Source organism: Spea bombifrons, chromosome 1 (genome assembly GCF_027358695.1).
Source record: "Spea bombifrons isolate aSpeBom1 chromosome 1, aSpeBom1.2.pri, whole genome shotgun sequence".
NCBI classification, from domain to species: Eukaryota; Metazoa; Chordata; class Amphibia; order Anura; family Pelobatidae; genus Spea; species Spea bombifrons.
The window spans coordinates 42,151,728-42,177,226 of record NC_071087.1 but is presented as its reverse complement, the minus strand read 5'-3'; the positions used below and the strand labels follow the sequence as shown (position 1 = coordinate 42,177,226).

At 39.5% G+C, this 25,499-nt stretch overlaps 1 protein-coding gene across 1 annotated transcript in view; it reads left to right on the top strand.

The window, feature by feature from the left end:
- Nucleotides 1–25,499, top strand: part of SPATA5 (spermatogenesis associated 5) — a 130,316-nt gene that overhangs the window by 2,899 nt on the left and 101,918 nt on the right. Inside the window, exons 2-13 of the mRNA XM_053461408.1 lie at nt 45–169; nt 869–1,026; nt 2,080–2,141; nt 2,656–3,276; nt 3,919–4,048; nt 4,404–4,460; nt 4,608–4,731; nt 5,968–6,223; nt 15,251–15,405; nt 16,872–17,081; nt 21,557–21,610; nt 22,374–22,453. Of these exons, the coding sequence (XP_053317383.1) occupies nt 45–169; nt 869–1,026; nt 2,080–2,141; nt 2,656–3,276; nt 3,919–4,048; nt 4,404–4,460; nt 4,608–4,731; nt 5,968–6,223; nt 15,251–15,405; nt 16,872–17,081; nt 21,557–21,610; nt 22,374–22,453 (2,032 nt within the window). The remainder of the gene's footprint in view (nt 1–44; nt 170–868; nt 1,027–2,079; nt 2,142–2,655; nt 3,277–3,918; nt 4,049–4,403; nt 4,461–4,607; nt 4,732–5,967; nt 6,224–15,250; nt 15,406–16,871; nt 17,082–21,556; nt 21,611–22,373; nt 22,454–25,499) is intronic.

Here is a 25,499-nt window from a genome sequence, read left to right as displayed (position 1 = left end):
AGAATCATCTGTCTGTTTCATATTTTCTTTTCTTTTCATTGTAGCAGAAGACAATGTACCAAAGGCTTACAGATGTTCTTTCGTACAGCTCGGCCTGAATAGTATGAAATCGGCTGACGTGTGTATTGGGCGCCCTGTTTTGATAACCAGCATAGATGGGAGACAAGAGGTAACCTCCGATGGGATTGGAATATATTGTGGATTTTTTTTTTGTATAACGTGTACTGTATTGTACAAGTTTTTTTCCAGAAAATATCTGAAAAAATGACCACATCTTATAATCAAGGTCATCTTTTATTCAGATGTCAGATCCATGGCACAATCCTTTTTTACTCCTTAATTTACAGAGCAGTTAGCCATATTGCAAAGAACGCAGGTGCTAATAAAATGCAGAAATGGGTTACTTTTATTTTATTGTTATTCTGTTTAAAACTGTTAACGGGTTGTCTATAACATATCATAATTTTCTGCAGTGTTACACTATAGACAAAATAACCATATGCAACAACGTGACATTGACAAAAGTAGAGGAAGCCCGTAAGAGCTTACAGATGGTTAAGTATTCATGTCTCTAAAAGTGGGACGAGGACCTATGTTTGCATTAACCCATACACATATTGTACACAGATCCCTACACAATTTCTGCGTAAATTGTCAGCGCCATATAAATAAAAGATAATAAGTGTTGTTTATGCAGCGTAACACTGAGGTCCAGTCATATGGACCAGCTGCTGGAGAAGGGGCACACAAGTTAGGAAAGATGCTCAAAGGGACTTGGGTACTGGTCCCTCCAGTTGTGGAACGCCCGAGAGGTGTAAAGCCGGTTACTTTTGCCAGTAACATTTGGATTCTGTGCTTCTCTCTGCAGGTGTGTACAGCATGGCCCGTGTCTGGTCTTCCTTCCGGCAAAGTTGGCCTCAGGGCAACAGCGCAGAAAAACCTCAAGGTGAAACCCGGGGACTCGGTGCTTGTGCGGCCCGTCACAGGCTCTGTGCTGCAGGCTGAAGAAATCGAAGTCAGCCTCAGGTATAATATTGTAAGAATGCTGTGTATGTAGACTGGGCTGACGCCGTAACTTTCCTCCATCCTGCAGACCTCTCTGCTTAGTGCCTGGATATGAAGTTCTATCCCACACATTTTACAGATTTTCAGTAATATGGAGGCCATGCTGACTAGTTGTAGACCTCTATAGCGGAACTGCTATATATATTATCCCTGTTCTCCACTCTTTGTCACATATAAAAAAAAACATATGGCGAAAATAAAAACACTCCAGGTTTTTAGAGAATGATCTACCCTTGGTAAAAGAAGGGGGTTACATTATACCTTGGTTTAAATGACGCAATGCTATATATTTACCATGTAATCAAAAAAGAGGGAACTGTCATTTTTGCAGTAAAATATCTCCGCGGATCAGTAAGAAGGAGAGAGTCTTTACCGTGCATGTATCTGAGCTGAAAGTATGTCGGCGAGCTTGGTACATGCCTTGCACATGCAGACCTTTCAGTCTTTTGATTTTGAGGGACATTATACAATATATTTTCTATTACTTCTAATACGTGAGCTCATACATTTTAAATTCAGTTTTTTTTTTAAATGTAGATGATGCATTTTTGTGTACTAAGGGCGTTTTAACCTACTAAGGGCTTCTTGACTGCTCAGTGTGAGTGGAGCAGTGTAACAGATTGGTGGGATTGGAGCGCCATCTAGTGGAAATATTGTATATTTGTAGAGATAACAGATTTTACAAACGGACCATTTTTTATGTTTTTTTTAGTAGATGGAAAGTGTTTATATTTATGTCTTTGAAAAGGTCCAGAATCATGGAGCTGAAACTTACTTTTCTCTCTGAATTGTATTTTAAATATACTTTAGTATTTATTAAAGAGACACTCTAGCCATCCCTTTAATTGGGCCCTTTAAATGTTCATGGTGTCCCTCTTGTATAGCTCAGAGAGGTTCTGCAGAATCCCCCATATTCATTTGGCCTTTCCTCCACCACCTAGCTATATGCCTCCAGCTGATGTGTTCTCTCAAACACAGTTCATGGGGTTTGTATGTTTCCATCCATCATCACAGGGAGAAGGATGCCGGTGGGATCAATCTCGAAGAGCTGTCTGCTTTTCTGCTAAGGCTCATGGGTAAGAGACCTGTAATAAAGTATACTTTTAACTTACATTTAATACACATATAAAGAAGTATCGGGTACTAATAAGCAGATTGATAGATCAAGGGACTCCTTGAAGACATGGCCGAGTTAATTATTACATACTACACAGTTGCCTTTTGTTTTGAAAGGTGCTGTTCCAATTACTTTGGTGAATACAACACTAGTAGAGGATAAGAACAACATATTACTAGTAGATGATCAAACTCTATCAGCAAATAATTTGATCCAGATACATTTTTGTCCTGTTCAGAGTTATAAATAAGTGATAGACCGGCTTGATTTCCATGGCTTAAATGGTGAGCCAGTTTACTATATCTTGCTACAAAATGGACCACTTTCACATTTCACAGACTTGACTTGGTTGTCGTACTGTTGCTGTGGAAATGTGGCTTACACTCCCTATGAGTTAACCCCTGAAAGCAAGAATTATGACTTTAATGCCCTACATGCAAGGTGCGCTTCTAACGTGTGTTTTACCTTTTCAGATGGAAAGATCGTTTTGCTTGGGAACCTTTTAAGTATGAACTTCTACGGTAGACCATGCACCTTCCAAGTGACTAAAATTAAAGGCATTGATGACATGGTGCAAGAACCACTATCGAGTAATGTTTTTACAAATGACATGTCAATGGACAAGAGCAGCATGGAGAGCAGTACCTTGGATTTGTCTTTGCAGCTTGGCCAGCTGGATATCGATGATAACCAAAATGTAGCAGCCACAAGTACTCCATGCAGAACTGACATGGTCAGGCCCTCAGGTCCTTTTTGTCAGGCTGTGGCAGAAGTTAATCCACACGAGCCGAGCACAGGGCAGTCACACCAGGACAGCTTTCAAAGCCTTAACTCGTCAGACAGTGATAATGACAAAGGACCGATGTCTCCATACCTGAAAAATGGCTCCAAATGCAACACGGATACGTTTTATTCAATTTGTTCACAAACTCAAATCAGATACAAAGATTTCAAGTCGACATCAGAGTCTGAAGAAGTTGAACAAGGAAATAAAGTAACTTATGACATGATTGGCGGATTGAAGAGCCAATTGAAGGAGATACGAGAAACTATTGAGTTGCCTCTGAAGCAGCCGGAGCTGTTTAAGAGTTATGGTAAGCCGGCAGCGGACTTTTTCTAACTCTACTCCAGAACTCTCTCTTTTTTCTGAACTATAATAGTTCTGTATATATTGGCTGGTCCTTCTGTCACGTCTTTGCTTGACCAACCAAACACTATCAGGTCAACAGTGTAATTTCTGAGCTGCATCCCGGGTACAGGCTTTGAGTTATACAGAAAAACCTTAAAGGTATGCACATCAATGCATTTGATAGCTGCATGGCTATGTATTGTGTTGTCAGCTTTACAAATGCATGGGGTTATTCTGCAGGATCCCCCTAAATGCATTTGCCCCTTTCCACACAGCTAAATGCCCCGCAGAAGATGTTCTTGGCTGAACACATCTCTCTGCACATGACTTTCCTAGCTCCAGTCAGATGAAGGCTGCATGCAGAATATATGTTCAGACGCCTGTGCACATGCGTGGACAGTCCTATTGATTTGAATAGAGCACTTTCCTGCCACAGATTGGTTGTTTAATCAATCAATCAGTAGCAATGTTTATTCTCATTTTGGAAGAATGTATATTAAAGCATGCACGGGGTACTTTAGTATGCATTCTTCTATGGTGGCGGTGTAAGGGACTTTTAATGCTGTGTATGGGCTGGTAAAGTATTTTTTTTTTGCTTTACTTCTAGGAATTCCTCCTCCACGGGGAGTGCTACTCCATGGTCCTCCCGGGACAGGCAAAACACTCATCGCTCGAGCAATCGCTAATGAAGTCGGTGCTCATGTTTCAGTTATCAATGGTCCAGAAATAATGAGCAAGTAAGTTGAAATTTGATCTTGAAGTCCTTGGCTCGCACTTTTGTTGACTTGGAGAAAATGGACCCAAGCTTTGTCTTATCTGCTCTGTGTTCGAGGCTCTATGTCCCTTTTGCGGGCAGATTATTTTTTGGATTCATTATTTGCAGGATTCATACTAACCTGAATTACCAAAACACTGATTTGGAGAATTTCACATACGGCATAATTGTAGTGTAAATAAGCCTATTATCGCTCATTGATAGAACAACCTCTTTAAAGCGTTGGAAGAGTTGTTCAGGCATAATTATCTTGCATTCTGAGCTGCTATATTTTATTTTATGTTGAGTATTTTGCTTATGTTATTTTATATTTACAGGTTTTATGGGGAGTCAGAGGCCAGACTGCGCCAGATTTTTGCTGAGGCATCGCTACGGTAATATTATACAAACCATTTTTGTACGTTTAAATTAAGTGCTATTTATAATATAATAAGACAAGAATAATATTGTTAATTTTTTTGTGGTCTTCTTCCACTGAGTTTTTTTCCTCATCTTATTGATTTACTGTTATGTTTTTGTAGCCAACCCTCCATTATATTTATTGATGAGCTTGATGCTCTATGTCCAAAAAGAGAAGGGGCTCAGAATGAAGTGGAGAAACGTGTTGTGGCCTCCTTACTTACACTTATGGATGGAATTGGATCGGTAAGTCCTATTGGTACAAGATCCGGGATTTATTTTATTAATGTTTTGGGAAATAAGTCAGATGTACATGAAAAAAGTTTATTTAAGAAGCTAAAATATTGATTACCTAGCAAAGTATCAAATTTGGGATTAATGTGTTTCTTGGAATCTGAAAGTCTGCATCTGTACTCATCAGAGATATCTCTAAAAAAAAAATAGTAGCCAGAAAATATAATTAGCAAGGATTTGTCCTCAGAGACCACTATAGAAGAGCCAAAAACAACTAGGGCCCTTAGATTTATCCAGCTCTTTAAGCAGTTGTGCCTTTGGCTAGAAGAGGCAGTGTAGAAAAGAAAGTTAAAATTACACCCCAGTTATCATATTCACTTTAATACATATGACAGCTAAGTGTCACCATATATGTTAGCCTATTTTTGTTGCATCAAAATGCAAGTTGAAATGAAGTTCTAAGTACTTTTAATATCCATTCGTAGACTGTCCCTTTAAGTAGCATAAAAATGATCTTATATATTATGACAGTTGCAACGCCCTACAATACTTTATTATATATATATATAAATATATATACACGTTTATTCAATTTTATTTACTTTTAACTGTTAATTTGCAATGTTTATATGCATGTACCTGAAAGCCTAGCTAACAGTAGAAAAAAGACCTGTCAAGCTCTTGTTATAGACTCTTTGAGGCTATTAGAGATATGTTAGTTAAAGATAGGACTATAATATATAAGAGAATATCATATTTTCCATACTTTTGCAAGATTCGAGAATGTTTATTCGGGTAATAATGCGGGTTCCAAGAGAAAGTCTTGGCCTCGGTAAATATCCTCTGTAACGCTGCGTAAATATTTGCCGTGCCAATGCTACCAGTGCGCTCACTGGAAATGCCTGCCACAGGAAAACGACTTTTTATTTATGATTGTTCTGGGGAAAACTAACATTAGCACTCCTCTGCTGCCACCAGACATGGATGCAGCCACCCATGACATCTGTACTCCCTAGAGAGACCAAAAATGCGTTCCATTTGTGCAACTTCCTGGAAATGTCACGCGGGTCACGGCTGTGTGCTCATTGTAGCATCTTTCCATGTCATATGGCCAAGAGTATATTTCCAAAGCTCCTAAACGTCAAAATTAACTTCTAACTGATATTTGTGGGGGTTTGCCTTCTCTGTTATTGAGACACTTGGTAGCAGCTGCTAATTGATGAAACCATCTTGATTTTTGTATCGTAGGAAGAAAGTCAAGGCCAGCTTTTAGTGCTAGGAGCCACAAACCGCCCTCACTCGTTGGATCCCGCTTTACGCAGACCTGGGCGCTTTGACAAAGAAATAGAGATTGGTGTGCCTAACGCTCGAGAACGTCTTGACGTTCTCCAGACCATATTGAGAAAGGTCCCTCATCAGCTGATTGAAGAAGACCTTGTGCAGCTTGCAGACAGCGCCCATGGATATGTGGGAGCCGACCTGGCTGCCCTGTGCAAGGAAGCAGGTGCGTTGCCTAAATTCTACTTCCACAGAACAATGCCTTTGTATTCCTTTACCACAGATTATTGAGGTCTAAGAGTTATGTTCTTAGCATATTATTTATAAAGTGCTGGCAGTGCCTACTCGTGAGGGTCGCCTGTTTTTTGATTCAACCTGAATTGCGTGCATCTTGTAGTGTTTTTTTTTCTGGGAAAACTCAATGTCTACAACTTTCTCTCCAGTTGTGTTGACAAATCAAGTTCCCCTTAAAATCATTGGAACAGCTCTGGGTAGCTCAAGTTGTGCGTCTTGGATTGAGTATGAGGATTATAAAACACAGTGTGTCTAAAAGATATATGATACCATCAGAGCTCCGTTGGATTATATGTGTGCCTTTTATTAACCCACGGCGACATAATTGCTCATGTTGATATGATTACTCTGTCACTGGTGCTAGAAGACATACTGAAGAACGTACTGTGCAGAATGCTATAGAAATCACTAGTGGTCATTTGCATAGTTATTAATGCTTCTGAAAATTCGCACCCGACACGGGGTCACAGCTTAACTCATGTTGTTTAATGAAGCCTTTCCAGCAATTTCTCAAATTAATATGCATTCTAGCCGTTTCGGTATCAAGAAAAAGTGTACAAATTGCTAGCTGTGCCGACAAATACCCCCCCCCACCCCAAGGACATAAATCCAATCCTTAACTCGTTTGTTTTCAGGGAAGTTATAATTTGTCCGGCATTTCATCAGAAAGCAATTTATCAGTAGCCCCTTTTAGCATTAAATGACTTACGGCTCCGTTCTTGCATATTGCAAATATATCTAGTTCCTGTATAGCACATCTGTTATTTCACAGAACGTTTGGGGAAAATGAATCCTCGCCCAGCGCTGGCCAGGATATTAATCTCTGAAAGCATGCTTGAATTTTCATGAGAAAGGTAAGCCCTCCAAACCACTAGGAAATGTTAATAATTGAGCAGAGGACAAGCAGTTGTGATCTCTGCTCCAGGAATCTGGTTTCCCTAATATAGGGATTTATTAGAGATCTGGCCTTCTAAGGCATCCTGCGCAGCTGCACCCGGGCGAATGTAAATAGAGCCTGATATTTTTTTTTTCTTCTTCGCAAAGGGGATTCATTTGATTTGTTTGGAGTGGAAGGAAGTATTTGGTTTTGTAATGCTTAAAATTAATCTTCAATATCCGCACGATCTGCACACCATTCTTGCGTACCGTTGTGAAACGCCGGGCCTCTGATGTGATAGCGTCACGGAGGCCTGGGAGGGTGGAAGGCATTGTTTAAAAAGTAAGACTAGACAGTGAAAGTCTAATTGAATCCAGACCGGGCTGTATTACTGGAATGTTTATTATCATTTAGAGGAAGGCGATGGGGGTAGGGAGCGGCTGATGTGCAACAGGAAAAGAAATTATTAGTCTCTTTTTAAAAAAAAATAATAAAGAGAAAAAAAGTACTTTAAGAAGCCAAGATCTTAAACTCAGAACAAGGAACCGCTAGCACTATGCCTTATTTAGTTTCTTTTTTGTTTTTTCTTATATAACAGTCAGTGTCATAAAAGGAGAAATGAATAGCATTCCTAAATGGTTTCTAAACATGTAAAGGCACAGTTGGCAGGCATCTAAAAGCCAGTTTATGAGAGTTTCCATTTAACCCCCTGATCTCCAGAGGCATGCCCAATAAAATGATTGACCAAGTTTAGCAAATATGGCGTGCTTCGGAGTTGCGCCTTGCCGTTTTGTATTTGAACGCTGAGGTCACCACAATCCCACCGATGGTCTCTAATCAGTGGGAATGGCTTTATGGCCGATTCTGTGTTCGTCACATATAAAGTACTGCGGGATGCGCATGAACGGCCGAACTGCCTTTACACAAAAAAGGAAGGCACATGGCATTGGTGGCTTAAAACTTCAACAGATGTTTGTAGGCTGTTTCGTGGACTATATGTGGAGTGTTTGCTTCAATTCTAAAATGATCTCATTTTGGCATTCACAACGGAATGCATTTGTCTTCAAGCTTGTTCTTTTTCTAACAAAACATCAGCAATGTTTTTAGGAGAGGGCCTGGCGTAAGGTAACCACACGCACTCGCGGCTCAAACACTTGGGTTTTATTGACTACGGATCAGGTTCTGCTGATGGAAAAGTTGCTAAATGGGAATGGAAGGTATGTACCCTAGCTGGGACGCAGGAACAATCAGGGCAGTGTTTGGAATATGTTCTGGAAGAGTATTAGGACTTTACCGGGAAGAACGGGGACACAGCTTAGGTTTTGGGCTCAGTAGCACATCATGGCATGGCTTCAACCATGCAAGGAGGGTGGTAGAGGAAAGATGCATGGAGCTAATAGCTAATGTATTTATTTTTAAAAAAAATTTAGTTTTTGCAACTTTAATAAATGGCAGTGAAAAGAAATGTTTGGATAGAGAACAAAACAACATGATTAGAGATCTCCTGGGATCTTTATAATACCCCACAAGATTGCATTACAATCTCAGGGCACTTCCCATGCGTGGATTCGCTAGCCAGGGGTACAAGCCCAGTCATTCTGTACGTGCATTCCCTCTTAAAGAAATACCACTGACACAACTCATCGGACACACTTCATCGGACACACTTCTTTAAACCTCCCTTATCCATACTAGAATTTCAGGGGAATGGTTTTGTAGAATAGAACGTTGATATTAAAGTCAGCACGCACACAGTCTCAGATCTGTCTATATTCTAATAATGTCATTATTAATAATATAGGAGATTTCAGTTTTCGAAACGTTTTTCCACAGGCTTGCTGGCTCAAACGTGTTGGCTTCTCACTGGCAACCCGTTTCTACCTTATCCATAATTATTAGTACATTTTTTTATTAATATTATTTCTTTCAGACTTCCGGAAGAGTATTTTAAGCGAAAGGCGCTTTACTCTCCATGTGCTGTCGACCATCGCATGGATTTTATGTGTGCTTAGCGCTCTTGGCATTGCTGCCATCTTCCTGTCCCATAACAAATTGGGAAAACACTGCATATCCACCCACACAACATTATACGAGCCAAAAAAACATGTCCTGGTTTCTAAGGGCTTCGGCAGCTTGTTAAGGCCAGCATTCATATTCGGTACAAATATAATTACATTTTAGGAAGGCGTAATTGTTTGGAAAAGAATTATGCCCCTTTCCAAAATATATAACACATAACAGACATCCGAGTAAATGTGAGGCTACCAGGAAAGAAAATGAACAAACCACAAAAACCACATCCTTATTCTGTATGGTAACCCAGGGCTAATGGACAAATATGAAAGGAAGGAGCAGATTGTAGAGCGATTGCCGCTCGAAAATATTAAATCCAGACCTGAAGAAAAAAGCCTATGCAGAGAAGTGATTTGACTGCATATTTTCCCTGTCAGCTAATAGTGATCGTGGTACCTAAGCAACAGTCTGTATTAAAATTATAAAGTGTCCACATTCTTCTGCTTGTTGAGTTCTGCACTGGAAAAATCCCGCTTTGCTTCCACATGTGCTTTAATATCCTGCCCTTCCTTTATTCCGAAAATGTATTGTTCTAAACTAAATGACTTTCCAGAGACCTTGGATAACCTCAGGAGAACGAGCAGTCTGTGTAGGCAGTGGGGCAGGGACTTGGATAGCGAGAAACGATTAAATAAGTTACTGGAGCTCGTAGCTAGAATATAAAACATTGTGGTTTACGCTCACGCTATAAATATATATCCCGAAAAAGTTAAGTTATAGGAAATTTGTTTTCTGGCGGATGATTGAAGCAATATTTAACTTTTCAAACAAGGTGAGATTAAGAGACTTGGACATCCTGGAGAAGTTCTAAAATGTCATCGCCTACTTTGAGGTTAATAATTCTATAAGAGAACCCGCCCCATCAACATTATGGATGAGCCTGTCACTTGATGCAAACTCTCATCTGCCTATGTTGTATAGCTGTTGTGACAAAACCTTGCTACTGAGGTCCATGACTGGTACTTCTAAGTGTGGTCCTCTAGGGCAGTAAGGCTCAGGAACACTGCCATATGGCAAACTGTGCCATTTATTTGCACATGAAAACCCCCGTAAAAATAAACCCCCGTAAAATAAAAGCCTAGGTCGAGATTAGAGCGTTCTCTAGCCTGTGCTTTGCTGGCGCAGGTTGACCAGCCTAAACACTCACCAACTTCTCTGCCAGACCAGGTAAACCAGGCTCCCCTGCACAAAACACATATACAGGTTCAGGCAGGTACAGGTGATGCCTTTCCTTGCCCTGGGAGCACAAGCACAGGGGAACATCCTCGCCCAACAATGCCCAGAATCTGCTTGAGGGAGCTTCAGTGTCCTTTACCTGCACCTGTTGCAGGCTTCATCAGTGTCTTAGATTGAACTTTCAAGTCTAGAATATACTTCAAGTCTGTTGCAACTCTGCAATTGGAGCCTCAGCTAACCTTGTTCTCCAAATGCTCCACCATATACATGATCTGAGCAGCAACTGCGTACAAAATCCAAACAGATCAACTCCCAGGGGTTCAATAGTGTCCCACTGTCTAACGTACTGAGAGGAACCCAAGCAGAAGCCTCTTTGAAAACCAAAGGGATACATTTCCCATGGCAAATGAACCACTTTCACAGTCTATTTTTTCTAGGCCAGTGGTAGCCTACAGATGGCTTGTGAGTTGTTTCCAAGTAACAGCTCAGTAGTTCTATCAACAACTCTGGCAGAGAGTGTCTCTCATTTGACACTGAATGATGGTGTCTTTATTATAGTTTAATATAAGTTGTTCTTTTCCCCCAATCACAAGAGCAGTGCATAAAGCAATGGACCTTCCAGACGTGTGTTGCTCACTGTCATATTATGACACTGTGTTACTGGAGCACAAACCTAATTTTGGTGTCTACATCTACATCTATGGGGTTTTGACAACTATTGAAAAGTACCACTGGCTATATAGTCAGGATAAAACACAAGTATACGTGAGTGGGTTCCCCAGTGGCCTTTCTCAAAAAATTATACTAAGCATTCCAATAACTACCAGGTATATTTTTATGCTTTTACCTGTTTACACTTTTTTCTTTTGTGGAATTCACTCCCCTAGTCTAAGGTTTGCATGGCCTGGCAATAAATGACATAGGTTCAGACACAGCCACAAGGCAGGACTCCAATGTGGAGCACCTTTGGCTGTGAATCCCAGGTGGCCGGTGTCTAGGTAGTCATCAAGGGTACCGTCTAGGTAATTTACCTTTTGGCAGTAAACAGTGGATGCGTTTGAATCCTAAAAATAAAGGTCTGACTGCAAAATGCCCTTGAATAAAAGTTCATTTTTGTGTCCATTTTTCTGATAAAATCCCATTCCTTATTCAATCCAATATGCCAAGTTGAGGCAAAGTATGGAAAGACTTCTCTTCAGCCGTTCTTCAGTATTAATATTTGAACAATGCACGAGATTCCTAAAGGGTTAAATATCTACACGCAATCGTAATTCTAGGTTATTCATTGGTTTCCCCGCTTAATCTTGTAGGATTATCTGTTGACATTTTGCTAATAGCCGCTCTGTGAAAAGACAACGATGAAAGCCGGGTGTACCCACGCACGCTTTGCTCGGGGTATGTTGTGGTATGTTGCATTGTGTTTTGTGTGATGTAGCAAAGCATTGTGGGAGGAGAGGCGAATCCTAAAAACAGGAAAATACATGCTGCTATCCGCAGTCTGCTTTTTATTATCGCTCGATGTAACAGTTCTTTCCAGCTACATGATGACCCCAGAAGCAGCCTGTGCACGCACATTCTAAACCAATGACTTCAGGGTTTGTTTGGTAAGCTTTGATCATTCGTTCCCTGATTTGGAAAGGGGAATCTGGATTTTTGAAACATAAATAGATCAGAGTTTCTGATTTTAGATTAATAGCGCAAGCACAATAGAATGCATTTCACATGGGGGTTTTGAATTAACGTCTGCTTATTTCCAGACATTTGTGTACATGGTTACAGACATGGTCAATTGAGTGTGTTACACGAAGGAAGTCCTCATTACTACATTTTAGACTTTATAAAACCAAAGCCTGTTGTTGTTGAAAGTGTCCTGGAGTTAGTAACCTGTATCCAAGCAGGGATTTCAGCTAACGAGTAGACGAGTCAACACCTAGTCTTTGGGGGCATTTTGCATTTGCCCCCTGCCAAGTGCCTTTTAGGGGATGCGTTTGGCTGAACAGATCTCCCTGCACGTGACTGGTGAATGCTGCGTGCAGGGGCCTGCGTGTTTGTAAAAGCCTTCTATTGGTTTAAACAGTAGCACTGATTGATCGCTTCAAGCAGCCAATCAGAAGCTAGGAATCAGATCATGGAAGATGTCGCCGTCAGTTTTTCAGCATGGCTGCATATTGTGTGTTGGTTTCTTGATTGGTTGCTTGAAGCAGCCAATCAGTGTCATGAAAGTGCTACCATGCACATGGAGAGTCTAAACAGATCGCCACCTACGGCACCGGTGCTGATCGATAACTATACCTAATGCATTTGCAATGTAAAGGTACCACGTGGCTATCAAGTGCTGGCAGAAATACAGCGTTAGCAACATAATTGTTAGAACTGTTTCCAAACTCCTTCCCCAAAAACAAATCTTTTAATCATGTAAAATTTTGCCTCATCTGTAATTTTCGCTGGAAAGGCTTGTCAAGCGATATGAAAGCAGGCATGGTTGTTGTCATAGAAACTAGGAAGAAAAATTCTTAAAAGTTTCTGTGTTGTTTATGGGACTAAACGTCGAGAGGAAAATCTAAAATGACAGATCTGCCAAGGTTTATTTGTCTTAACATACAAGAACTGCAAAAAAAAAAAAAAATAAAAAAAAAGATTTTATCTAAGTAGAACAGAACCTTTAAACTTGAAATAAAAATCACTAGTGACGTTACTGTAACGAGCGAGCGTAGTGCCTGCCGTTCCGTGAAGAGCAGGGGCTGTAATCATTGTCAGATGTCTTGCGGATATTATGATGACCTCCGTTGTGTCACAGCTTGTCTGCCTTTGCCGTGGGGCTTCTTCAAATAATGACTTTCAAAACCTGATCCCCGCTTCCACTGGAGAAGATATTTCCAGCGGTTTCCGTCCCCCGAAGCCTCGTGCGGCCGTGTCTCTTATCCATCTGGCCTCCTGGAATGCTTTATTGATATTGTAGCGTATCCTGTTCATTATGAATGAGCCACATTACAGGAAGTCTGAATTGCAAATATTTGTGATTTGGGTTCCAGGGCCTGGGGATTGAAGGCAGGTGTTCACGCGGATTTTTTTTTCTCTCCCCCCATTGCTTTTATTTTATATATACGCTGCACAGAGCTTTTTTTTTAGGCTATAGAAGAGCAGATGCTGTAAAGCATATCGGGTCTCCTTAAGCACATTTAGCAAATGTCACCCAATCTGTTTCTTTTACTACGTGGCGATGAATAAAGCCCCCACTCAGGTAACTGCAATGTACCGAACCGTGAAAGAGGGGAAGCAGGTTAACCCTTTCAGAACTATATCGTGACTTGCCCCTCAGGTTCTCTTGGGTTTAAGCACTAAACTTGCGTAAGGAACTGTAAGTCTGATGTAAAGCATTGCGTTGGTGCTGATGCTATTCTTCAAGTGGATACGTGTAGCTTCCTCGAAGTCGAAAGGCGCGTTCCGGTTCAATTTTACACATCGGATTTAAGTACGAATAGCGTCAAGTTCTGCAGAGTTGGTTTTGTTGAGTTGCAGCCTGTTCTTGACTCGGCTTGCAATTGGATCGCCAACTCGCTTTTTTTCTTGGTTGCATCAATGTAGATCATGCCTGTTACTTATGGCACCAGCGACGTACTTACCAATGGTGCTGCCCTATGTGTTACCTGTATGTGATGAGATGGGATGTACCACTAGCCATCCCCCCCCTCGGCACTACTGTCCTTACTGGTGATCGCTGGGACATGACATCATATCCCAGCACTCTGCCGTAACAACGTGCGCACCTGGCGGAAATGGACTGTGGAGGCCTGTAGAGGTAGGAGGCCAGTTGGAGGGCAGTGGAGCTACAGGGAGCCTGATTGTCCAAGAGGGACCCGCTGGACCTGCGGTCTTGGCCAGAATATTCCACTCGATGGCCTATTCATGTGTTTATTCTCTATTTCCATTTGTTACCAGGAAGTGTTTTGGGAGAGTTAATGAAAGCCAGATTTAGCAAAAACAAATACTTAAGGTTTCATTTTGATGTGTGTGTATCCATAAATAAGTGGAAATGCTAAAAACCCAGCTATTCAGAGAAACGTACTTTCCTACTCATACCTACAGTCTTTGTTTAGAAAGAAGCCATCTGTTCTTCACACTTTTGATAGCCTCGCATGGGTTATGTGGTGCTATGGTCAAAATCGTACTCACCCAAACAGTCTATCTCCTTCAGTCTCGAGCCTCCTAATAGATTGTAAGCTCACAAGAGTAGGAGTCCTCTCTCTTTCTGCTTGCCTTCAAATCTATTTTGTATATTGCCGATTTTAATATTTTTAGTTTCCACTCACCTTTTGCAACAGAGAGTGCTCGTTCCGTGTAAATCAAATGTAATAATATTTTTACAGGTCACTGGAATATAAACAGGGAGCACAAATCTTATCACCAGGAGCGAGCATTTGTCAAGTTACTTTCAGTCGCAGTGGTGTGCCATCTAGTGGTCATTGCTGTAATAGCTAGCTGAACACACTTTGAAGACCTGATCTTGGACTTTTAACTACTCAGGCAGCACCTAGAAAATAGTCTCACAATGACTGTAGTTATTATATATATATATATATATATATACCAACAAATGCTGGCAGGTTTGCCCATTACATTATAACATTTGTTGCTTGTACCCATAAAACATGGTTATATTAATATTTTGCAATGGAAAACATCTTGCCGCTTTGTTTATCGTTGCAAAGTTCTAATTCGCAGTGCAGTTCGGTAATTTGAGTATGCTGTAGTATTGAATCGAAATTCTCATGCTTCCATTCAGTTTCCATAGGGAAGACAGGAGCAGTCATGTGTAAATGGTTTCCTTTGCAGGCTTGAATGCTCTGCGCAGTAAACTTGGAGAGCTGTCCTGCCCGTCAGACAGGGAAGTGGCTGGGTCCGTGGTCATCGCCCTGCACGACTTCCTGCAGGCAATGAATGATGTCAGACCCAGCGCCATGAGGGAAGTTGCCATTGACGTGCCCAAGGTAAGTCATTTTTAGAACAATTTAAAATCACTAGCCAGTAGCTGACAATGAGCCACCAAAATACAGCCCATTGCGCAATAACTGTCATGGAGAAACACACTGCAACATTTAAATGGCTGCAACTTGGTTAAACCTGATATTTATTGGTACCTGTCTTACACGCATGCGTCACCGTAGAACTTTCCACTCGCTGTACTTTGGTTTTCTGTTAAGTATATTTTAATCCGGTCTCCACAATGAAAAATCCATTAATCTAATAAACATACCTATTAAATTTAGATATTCTAAGGCGGGGGGGGTGGTGGTGTTTTATATTCCCTCTAGAACGAGTTCCGTTTTTCTGGATTGTTTGAGATTCCAGTAACAGAACTCCCTGAGTGTAGCCCTTTTTGGCCTTCCAGCATGAACATCTGGAGATACTGTTGCGTGTCTAGTCATCTCTCAGCAATTAATCCTGGCCAACTTTTCTCTGTTGAACTCCTGTTCAGGAAAGGCGTTTAAAGCTGGTTAAATAAGCAGGTGATCCCAACGTGTTGCCTTTTGGTAAAAGTGGGATTAGGTTTCCTTTGTGGAAGTGTTGGAGCTATTCTCTTTGACATTTGAAACCCATATCTAAAAATACGGATGAGATTGCATATGTGTAGGGTAATAGATATCTCCATAGCTTTGGGTCACTTTCCTGGAATGGAATTTTGAAAGCATTGAAAATAAGTAATAATATTACTGTGTCCTGTGTATTGTTTTGATCCGTGGACACATAAGTGTACTTCACACGTGTACATTACTTACCGGACAGTACTGGAGTCTTTAGTTGAAGTTGAGAAAAGATGTAAAGTGACATAGTTTTTTGAGGACCAACAATACTCATCAACCACTCATAGTTCAGTGAGTGTCGTTTTTCCCTTTTTTTGATTGTTTTCACTGCTAAAATTGATCTATATCAGAGTAAATACACTGGACTTTTCAAATTTCTCATTATTTAATTTACAGTTGTTCATTATTTTGCCATCTGCCTCCAGTTTACCTGGAGTGCCAGGGAGTGTAGGAGACAACCAGGCCAATGCTTAGTCTGAAGTGTATTTGCGCTTGCCATAAGCATTATATTTTTATCTGTGGTGCCTGCATCTTATTTTATTCCTTAATATTGAAGGAAAGGCAATATGACGATGAAGAATAACTTGTCTGCCAAGCAGCTCACACTTTTATGTGGTTTTTGATGTGGTTTCCAATTTCCATGTTTTTTTTAATGTTTTTGCAGTATGTAAAATGTGGTTATATAAATGTATGCTGCTAAATTTGTCAACTTCCTACTCGTGTCCTTCCAAAGGATGGCATGTCAAGTAGTTTTGTATTACTACCCTTCGGGTACGTACAGAGTCAACGTATAGCGTATATACAGTATATTCCTGGAATTAACTTTTGTAGGTTTAAATTGGTTGTATTGGTTTGCTGTTTACTTTTTGCAGGTGTCGTGGTCAGACATTGGAGGCTTGGAGAATGTTAAACTAAAATTAAAGCAGGCTGTCGAGTGGCCGCTAAAACACCCCGACTCTTTCATTCGCATGGGGATACAGCCACCAAAAGGAGTGCTACTCTATGGACCCCCAGGGTGCTCGAAAACCATGATTGCAAAGGCTTTGGCTAATGAAAGTGGACTTAACTTTTTGGCAGTAAAGGTGAGTCATCTCTGTGGTCTGTGTTTAATATTTTATCTGTGTATAGGTACATACGCATATATGCGGATATGTGTGTGTATGTGTGTGCATAAATATATATATATATGATCAGGAATCCCTTGTGATCTGACCGTTGTTATGGTTTGAAGATTTGCTTCGTGATTGTATGGCATGAAATTTTATATACATATGCATTATTTTAGAAGTTGCAAACAGGGAAAAGAAAAAATGTCGGTGCGCTAAGCTAGTCACAGGCTCAAATAATACAAATGTGTAATACGAGGCCTACCAAACAGGTGTAAGCATGCTGCAAAAACAGTGTATTAGCTGTACAATGTATACAAAAAACAAAAACTGTCTGTGCTTCTTATCCTAATAAAGTTGGCAACAAATATATAAACATAATATAAATGAGAGGTTTTGGTTATATGAATTGGCCAAAGCATAATTAAGCTCACCCGCCACGTCAAGGCACACTCTCAATAGGGTGAGAACCTACTCTCATCTCCTACATAGTGGACACACAAAGCAGTTTATACTGCTACCAAAACCTTATTAATGTGTTGAGGGAGGTGCAATTAAACCTTAATTAATTATTTTAGAAGTTGGCTAGAAATATTTAACATATTGACAAAGTTACAAACATAATTATTATTGTCTAATTCTCTAATGTAATTTGAGTGTTCACTCGAGTGTTCATTAGAAGGCTTTCCTATTGGGCAGTTAAAGAGATAGGGTCAATGGTCCAAGGAAAGTGCATCTTTGTGCATGGTTATTACATGGTTACTGATTAAGTACATTACTAAACTAGCATTATGAATTTCCAAGCCTCCTCATAAAATGCACAAGACCATATTAGCAAACACAATAAAACTAAAAGAGATGTAAAGTTTTCTTAACCCCTTCACAACAGAAAAACACCCCGTTGGTGACAATTGATGTAGAAAGCGATCTGTAGTTGCTTTTCTCACCCAAACAGTGTTGTCGTAATGCCTCGATGTGTGGTTTCATGGGGGTAAATTGAACTGACCGACTTCAAAGATGTCCCAAATAGGACATGGGGCAGATTGACCATATTTGAAAAAGAAAAATGGTTTTGAAATAGAAAAACGCTACTTGTACTTATTGCCCTATAATGTGAAAAACAACCATAAAAAAAACATTGGCTACTCCTAAACTAAATGCATTACTTTTTCTAGATGAAGAAAAGATTTTTCAAGTAAAAGTCCTTTTTTCTCAGTTTATCACCATATTTTATACTTTTTATTAAGTAGTCGATCAAAATAATGGCAAGATATTACAGCTAAACACAAGCGCAGCATAAATGTTAAAACAGCTATTGTCACAAAGGGTACAGGAAATAAAATCAGCCGTTGTGACGAAGGGGTTAAAAAATTATAAAGAAAACAGCTTTTGTTTTTTCTTGAGATGTAGATTCAGAGAGTTTTTGTAATGGCTTGGCTTGTTATTAACAGATAAATACGTAGTTCAAATGAGATTACAGATTTTTTAATTCTTGTTAGGGTCAAGATGTATCATCTCCTGATTCAACATTTTTCCTGCTAACCTTGTCCCCATCTAAACTGGCAAATAAAAATTACATTTTAAAAAAGTGTACGACTTGATTTATTCAGATCAAAGGCTTTCAGTCAAAGCATATGTAAAATATCCTTAAGAACTTTGCAAATGTAAAGGTAGGGAGTTCACACAGAGCACCTATGAACATGGTCAGTTGAGAAACCACCAGTCCTTACTAAAACTGTATGATTTAAAGTGAACGTGTCTTGCGTGTATAGAAAAAAGTCTCAGTGATTTGGGCTGCTAATTTCAGTTTAACACCAACTTTAATATAATATTATCCACTTGCCACAACTTCACGACCCACTTAGTGGCAGATGTTAATGTCAGGAGGATGATGACATACCTTTAGGAAACACTTTTTTATAAAATCAATAGATTTGGTTCCTCTTTGAAATTATTTTAAGAAAAAATATTCTGGGAAACCATTGCTGTGGGGAATGGTTTTAGGGTTCCTGATGAATGGTGGGTTTTTGTTCTTTTTAGTTACTTGTGAATGCATTTTGGGTAGTGTACTGGGTTTAACTGTTTAATTGCCATAGAATCCCTTGTGTAGTGTGGTTTTACTTTGGCATTCCACTATGGATCCTGGTGTTTGATATATCTGGCTAAATTGAGTCTATGAAGTACTTCTCTATATCTGAAGAGCCACAGAAGCGAACGCATAATATAAAATATAAACAAACAGGCTTTGCAGTGCTTGATTGCCCTGGAAAGTTTGATTGCTCTCCTTTCTGGGATTGAAACGGTTCCATCTTGCATAGAGACAGGCTGTCTGTTAGATAGCCATCAAAATGACTTAGTCCTGGCATTTCAAACAACCAGGTTTCACATTTTGAACTTGGAATTGATAAAGATAATAAGTAAAACACAGCACACAGAGAGAAAAAAAAAAGATAAGATCCAGACTCCAGCCACATGCCTCATATACAGAACAGCTGCACAAATATTTTCTGACTATGGAACATTGTTTTGACATTCTATAAACCATGGATGTATGAAACTTGTGATAAAAAGACAAAAACTGTACGCCAAGTCTCATGGAACAGAAAAGAGCTATTTTGACATATTTGTAATATCTGACACCTTCTTTTAATTCAAACAAATTGCTAGACTTGAGCGTTATCTGCTATACATTTACTCCCGACTGGCCTCTCTTCACTGCTAGTAAGGACATGCAGTGATCAGTGTTATTAGATGCCCTTCCAGGTATAGAACAAAACGTGATTATTCCTTTAAAACTATTTTTTGTTGTACAATGACGTCAGACTTTAAAGCTCTGGAAGTCAAAATAAACTCTAAATACAGGTAGAAGCGTGTTTATAAATTAAATTGTGTAAATAAAATATAGGATTTGTTTTTTTCTTAGAAATGCTTTCCTCAAATACATACAAAATGACAGATTTTAAAGCCCTGAAAGTCAAAACAAGCTCCAGGTACATGCAGAAGTGTATTTATAAATTAAATTGTGTTAATAAAATACAGGATTTTTTTTTCTCAGAAATGTTTAACTAACTTACATAAATACCTATGACAAAGTCATAGTCTTAGTAAAAAATCTGCCCTCTAACCATTCCCCCTCTTTATCTGTCTAAAATGTTGAGGTATGTTTTAGGAAAGCATGTTAGTTTCTAGCACACACCTAGGGACAGGCTCTTTGCACATGTTGGGTGATTTTTGTTACACTCTTTCTAAATGCAACCCCATGATTTGTCACTTAGTTTTGGCATCTGCATACTTGTGAACTCTATTTCTCTCTACTCTCCCATCATATTTCTTTTTTTCCCCTAGTTGCCCTCTTCCTGTTCTTTTCCCAGCTCTCCCGCTCCTTTCCTCTTTCTGTATTTTTTCTCACTCTTCTATTTTTTTTTTTTTTTTTTTTACAACTCGCCTACGGACAACACTATCCAGCAGCTTCTCACCCGTCACAACACTGTCCGGCAGCTCTCCACCACCCCTGAAACAGAAGGCTGCCCAGCAGCCCCAACCTCCCTACATCCAACATCTCGCAGGCCCCCCTCCCTCACACAATATGATCGGGATGGTCTTTCATTCGTTATAAATGCTTTAACCAAAACTCTGCTCTGTGGTCCTTTCCAAAGTGTTTGTTGCGGTATGTGGACCAGGTGGGCATTTCAGTCTGACTCCCAGCATTTGATAATTTTTCTCGGGCTGTTAGTGTGAGGCTAAATGTTTGCTCAAAGACGATATGTATTTTCCATCATAAATACTGTATTTCCTTCAAAAGACATTTAGGGTCAGATTCAGTGATCCTTATTCCATTTTCTTTTTCTGTGCAGTGATGGTTGAAAAATCAGTCACTATTCAACATCTGCTGCCTGGGACAGCTGCTATGTGACAGATAAACACAATGGGTGGTGAAAATCACCAAACTGGAAGCTCAGATACTAGGCATAGGTACATAACCTTTGTGTATCAGATGTCGTTTTTCGGTCCACAGGGAGGACAAAATATTTTCTAGAGACTGGGACTCCCAGCCTTTGTTGTATGGAGCCCTTGTAAATTTTTTTGTTTGCTTGTTTTTTACTTTGGGTGGGGGAACTGGCAAGGACCGAAATTGGCAAATGTGTTGCTGCTGCAAGGCCTTTTCCTTTTGATATGGAGGAACGTATGCCAAAATAACAACCTAATTAAGCTCACAGTGATGTTTATGACTCGGCCTAGCCAGTGGCAGCCATCTTTTCTTCTCCTTCAGCTAATGAGCAACATTAAATCTGTCCCCTAGTAACGTAAATAGTGTAGTTTTTAATGTGGTCTTGCTTCCTCCCTGCAATTACAGATTTTAAAACTTCCCTTTTGTAAAATGTATATTGTATATCCAAAACAAATGTCCAAGTCTAAATTAGTATTATAAGGTTTTTTTTCTGTTTTTGTAGGGCCCGGAGCTGATGAATAAGTATGTTGGTGAATCAGAGCGAGCTGTTCGAGAGGTAAGAGGTGCAAAAAAAAGCATTTTTACTAGGCATATTGATAAATAAGCTATTGATGTTTTATAGAAATCTGTATTTTGTAATGTAGCCAGGGTGAGCCTAGGGTCGGCCTGGGTGCCGTATGTTTCTTATTCAACACCTTCCAATTAATTCTAAAATGATACTATTAGAGTGCATCTAAGGCCCTCACAAAAATAAATCTCTAAACAAGCTCAAATTTGCCACCAGTAAGACAAGAATAAAAGGGAACTCTTATTTTTTGTTTTACTAGTATCACATATAATTTAGAACATATTGAGCTGTTGTCTTTTTTTTTTTTTTAAGTTGTAGTTTTTGTATAATGTTTATCAGACAGCTGCATATTAGCCATTTGTATTTGTTTTAACTCCATTAGACTGTTATCTACTGGACAGACACCCTGAATCCTTATCATGCTACCTTTTGATAAACAGAAGAATGGCTCAGTCTCAATCTCCCTGGCACTGATGCTGCCTGAAAGTCTACGGAAGAGCAGACTTCCCTAGATAAACATGACCTAATTAGCATTGCCATAAAGAATCAGTTCAGTGTAGTGTTTGAGTAAGAAAAGTCACCCCAAATATTTTATGTCCGACGACAACGACAATGGCAAAGTCGGGTTTGCAGATAATAAAATGAAAGCACATTCTTGTCAGTGCTAAACTTTGCTAATGTATAAAGCGCTGTATTTAATGCTCAAAGAAAAATACTTGCTTTTCCATGATTTCTTTTTTCTTTTATTCAGATATTCAGGAAAGCAAGGGCTGTTTCTCCTTCTATTTTATTTTTCGATGAAATAGATGCTTTAGCTGTTGAAAGAGGAAGGTAAGCGAATGAGAAACTGTTATGATTCAACCTCTGATTTAAATAATTAAATAAATCAACATTTGTACAAATTATTAATTTCCCTTTTATTGTATCCACAATGAAATGTGTGCATAATTTCTATAGCTTAGTTGGAATAAGATTGTTATATTTTATTGCACGCATACCTTTTAATTGTATCAGCAAACTTGGCTTGCATTTTGCATTCCAGATCAACTTGGCAACCATGTTACATTTTTTGCAAGTTTCATTAAAAAAAAAGTCATTGAGTAGAAATTGGTCTTGGTATGCTATTCACAAAGTAAAGTAAATCAGTAAAAACAGATTTTTTTTCTTTGAAATATGAAGGAGTATTGATGGCTAATGGCAGGATTGGAAAACAAATCTTGTGATTTATTATTTAATTCCATAAGTGGTGGCGTTCTATTTTTTTTTTTATTTAGAGTAGTTTAAACACGAGTTATATATTTTCATTTATTTTTTCATTATTTTTCATTACCTTTTTTTCTTTTTCTCTTAAGCTTCTAGGGATTTTTTTTGGAATGGGGAGTTTTTTCTCCCCAGGTAAAGCCATGGTTAGTTTTACTCATACACACAAAAGCCAGGAAATACAGTATGTTCTCAAACCACTTCCCAAAGTACTTTAGAAACATCACAAATAATACTTTCAGTGCCAAACGGACATCACTATTTACATAATCAATGACATCATTTATGTTATTGTATTCCAAAATATGTGATCTACTTTAGAGCAGATGTGCTTGATGATGACAAAGACAATGGTTACCGGAAAACTCTCCTGGTTTACTTTTTTCTGTATTTTTTGCTGTGATGTATATTTTTAAATTACTTTTCCTACAATATTCACTTCCCCCCCATTTTAAGGCACTTGAGTGTGAGTATTATACACAAGTACAAACTAACATGATGCCGTATCTATCTTCAGTTCTAAATGAAGCATGTATGTTACACATGGCTGCGTATTTTATCCACTATTGCATACGATCATTTTTGTCACGTAGCTCTTGTACGTTGGCTTTCAGCTAGCTATGCTTATAGAGTGTTATACGGGGGCACATTTTTTGTCCTTTGGATATTAGGAGTAGATCCGTTGATGGAAAAAATGACTGTATAAAGAAGAACAGTTTTGAATTATTTGGGGTGGTATTTAATCCAGAAAGCTTTCTCTTCAGTAAAGCGTTTGAGTTTTTTTTCAGTAATGCAATGGAACCTGCTACCCGCATGTTTTCATGAGAGACATCTGTTCGGAAAGCTCAAAAAAGTGTGCAGGTTGGGAAGTACAAATATCTCATTGTCAAATGGGAACCAGATGGGAGGTAAAATATGTAGCAAAGTTCTCATTAAAGTCATCTGAAATTAAACGGTGTAGGAGCCCAGACAAGGCACTTGTTAGAAATAGCCTGTTTTTACAAGCTGAATTTGCACAGTAGGAATTTGAAAATGCATTAGAGATGCTTACAATTTGTTGCCTCTAGAGATCAATTTCCTGTACTGTTATTACTAGCCGTGCTGAGTTTTGAGGGAAACACCTGTTTATATTGTCTCCACCAGCCACCATCTACCTTGCTTCACAGTCCACAGTGCAATAAATTCGTTTTTTCCAGGCCTTAAACAAGTCAGCTGCAATTTTTAGGGAATTATCTGAAATTGTAGACGTCTATTCAGCAGAAACTTTATCATCTGAAAGGGATTTTCAGATGAACACTGTATGGTCATGCTTTGGAGTGACCCTGAATTTTATCCTCTGGCTCCTGAACAAATAAGGCTGTTTCTCATTGCAGAGTGTTGGGGGTCACCAAAGGTTTAATGAAGAGTTTAAAAGCTCTCGATTATGGAACTACTCATTTAAGTTAATTGGTTTTTAATCGTGAATCAAGACTGCAAATTCTGTGTGATGAAGAAATTGAAAACACTGTTTGGGAAATTGGTAATTTCCATAAGGTTTGGATGTACCAGCTGACTGACTCATACTCATGTTTCATGTGGCCATTTTGGACCCCTGTGTTGGAGGGTGAAGAGATGAAGAGGGATAGAGGGATCTAGGTGGGAATGTGTGGGATTGGAGGTAGGAGTGTGTCGACCCAGAGAAAGGACAATCCACTTCTCTTACCTCAAGAATCCACCTCATGGCTTGCCGCCTCAAAGCATCTCAAGGTAGCCAAATGGGAGCTAGAATACTATTCATTTTACAGTTCCCTGGGTCTGTAAGGGGAGATCAGAGGATGTCCCGAACTGGCTCATGCCATCCTGAAAATCAGCCCTAGGGACATATGTGGACTTCACAGTATAGAAAGAAAAGTTTTGTTCTGGGTAAGATTCCTTGAGGGACTTGAGGCCAGCATATGCAAGCTCACTGGGGTTGATTGGTATTGATATCATCCCAACACTTGATCAACACTACTGTAGACAATGAATTACTGCTACCTACATACTGTATTGATTTGTCTATATGTTTCTGTTTAGTAATGCATTTAACTTACCGAGTTAACTAACCAAGTATGTATGGCGTTATTTGCAGTCTAAATCTTGCTTGTCTGTTAGATAGTATGCCCACACTTCCAGTAAGTAAGGTTCATGCAAACACCATTATTTTGCAGTATTAACTTTATAGAAATGTTTTATTATGTTAACAAGTGCGAGTATTGGGCTCCAAGATACACACTTGAAATATTTGCTTGAGGAAGTCTTTCTACTTCAGATGTGATTGAAATGTGGACATTTTATACCCGAGCGTGACCATGCGTGTTTATGAGTACAATTGTGAAACATCTTAAGAACTACAAAGTAGGCCAGAAGTGCTTTATGGCTTATCAGCAATTGGTAACCATAATATCAGCAGTATATACCGTATTGGCTCGAATATAGGCCGCACTTTTTCCCCCACTTTAAGACTTTAAAGTGGGGGTGCGGCCTATATTCGGGGTCTAGTGCCCGACGCCCGGGACATGCAGTCCCGGGCGCCGGGCAGGCAGCAGGGTCAGGATACAGATCCCCCGCAGCGGTGCAGGGGACCTGCATCCTACTC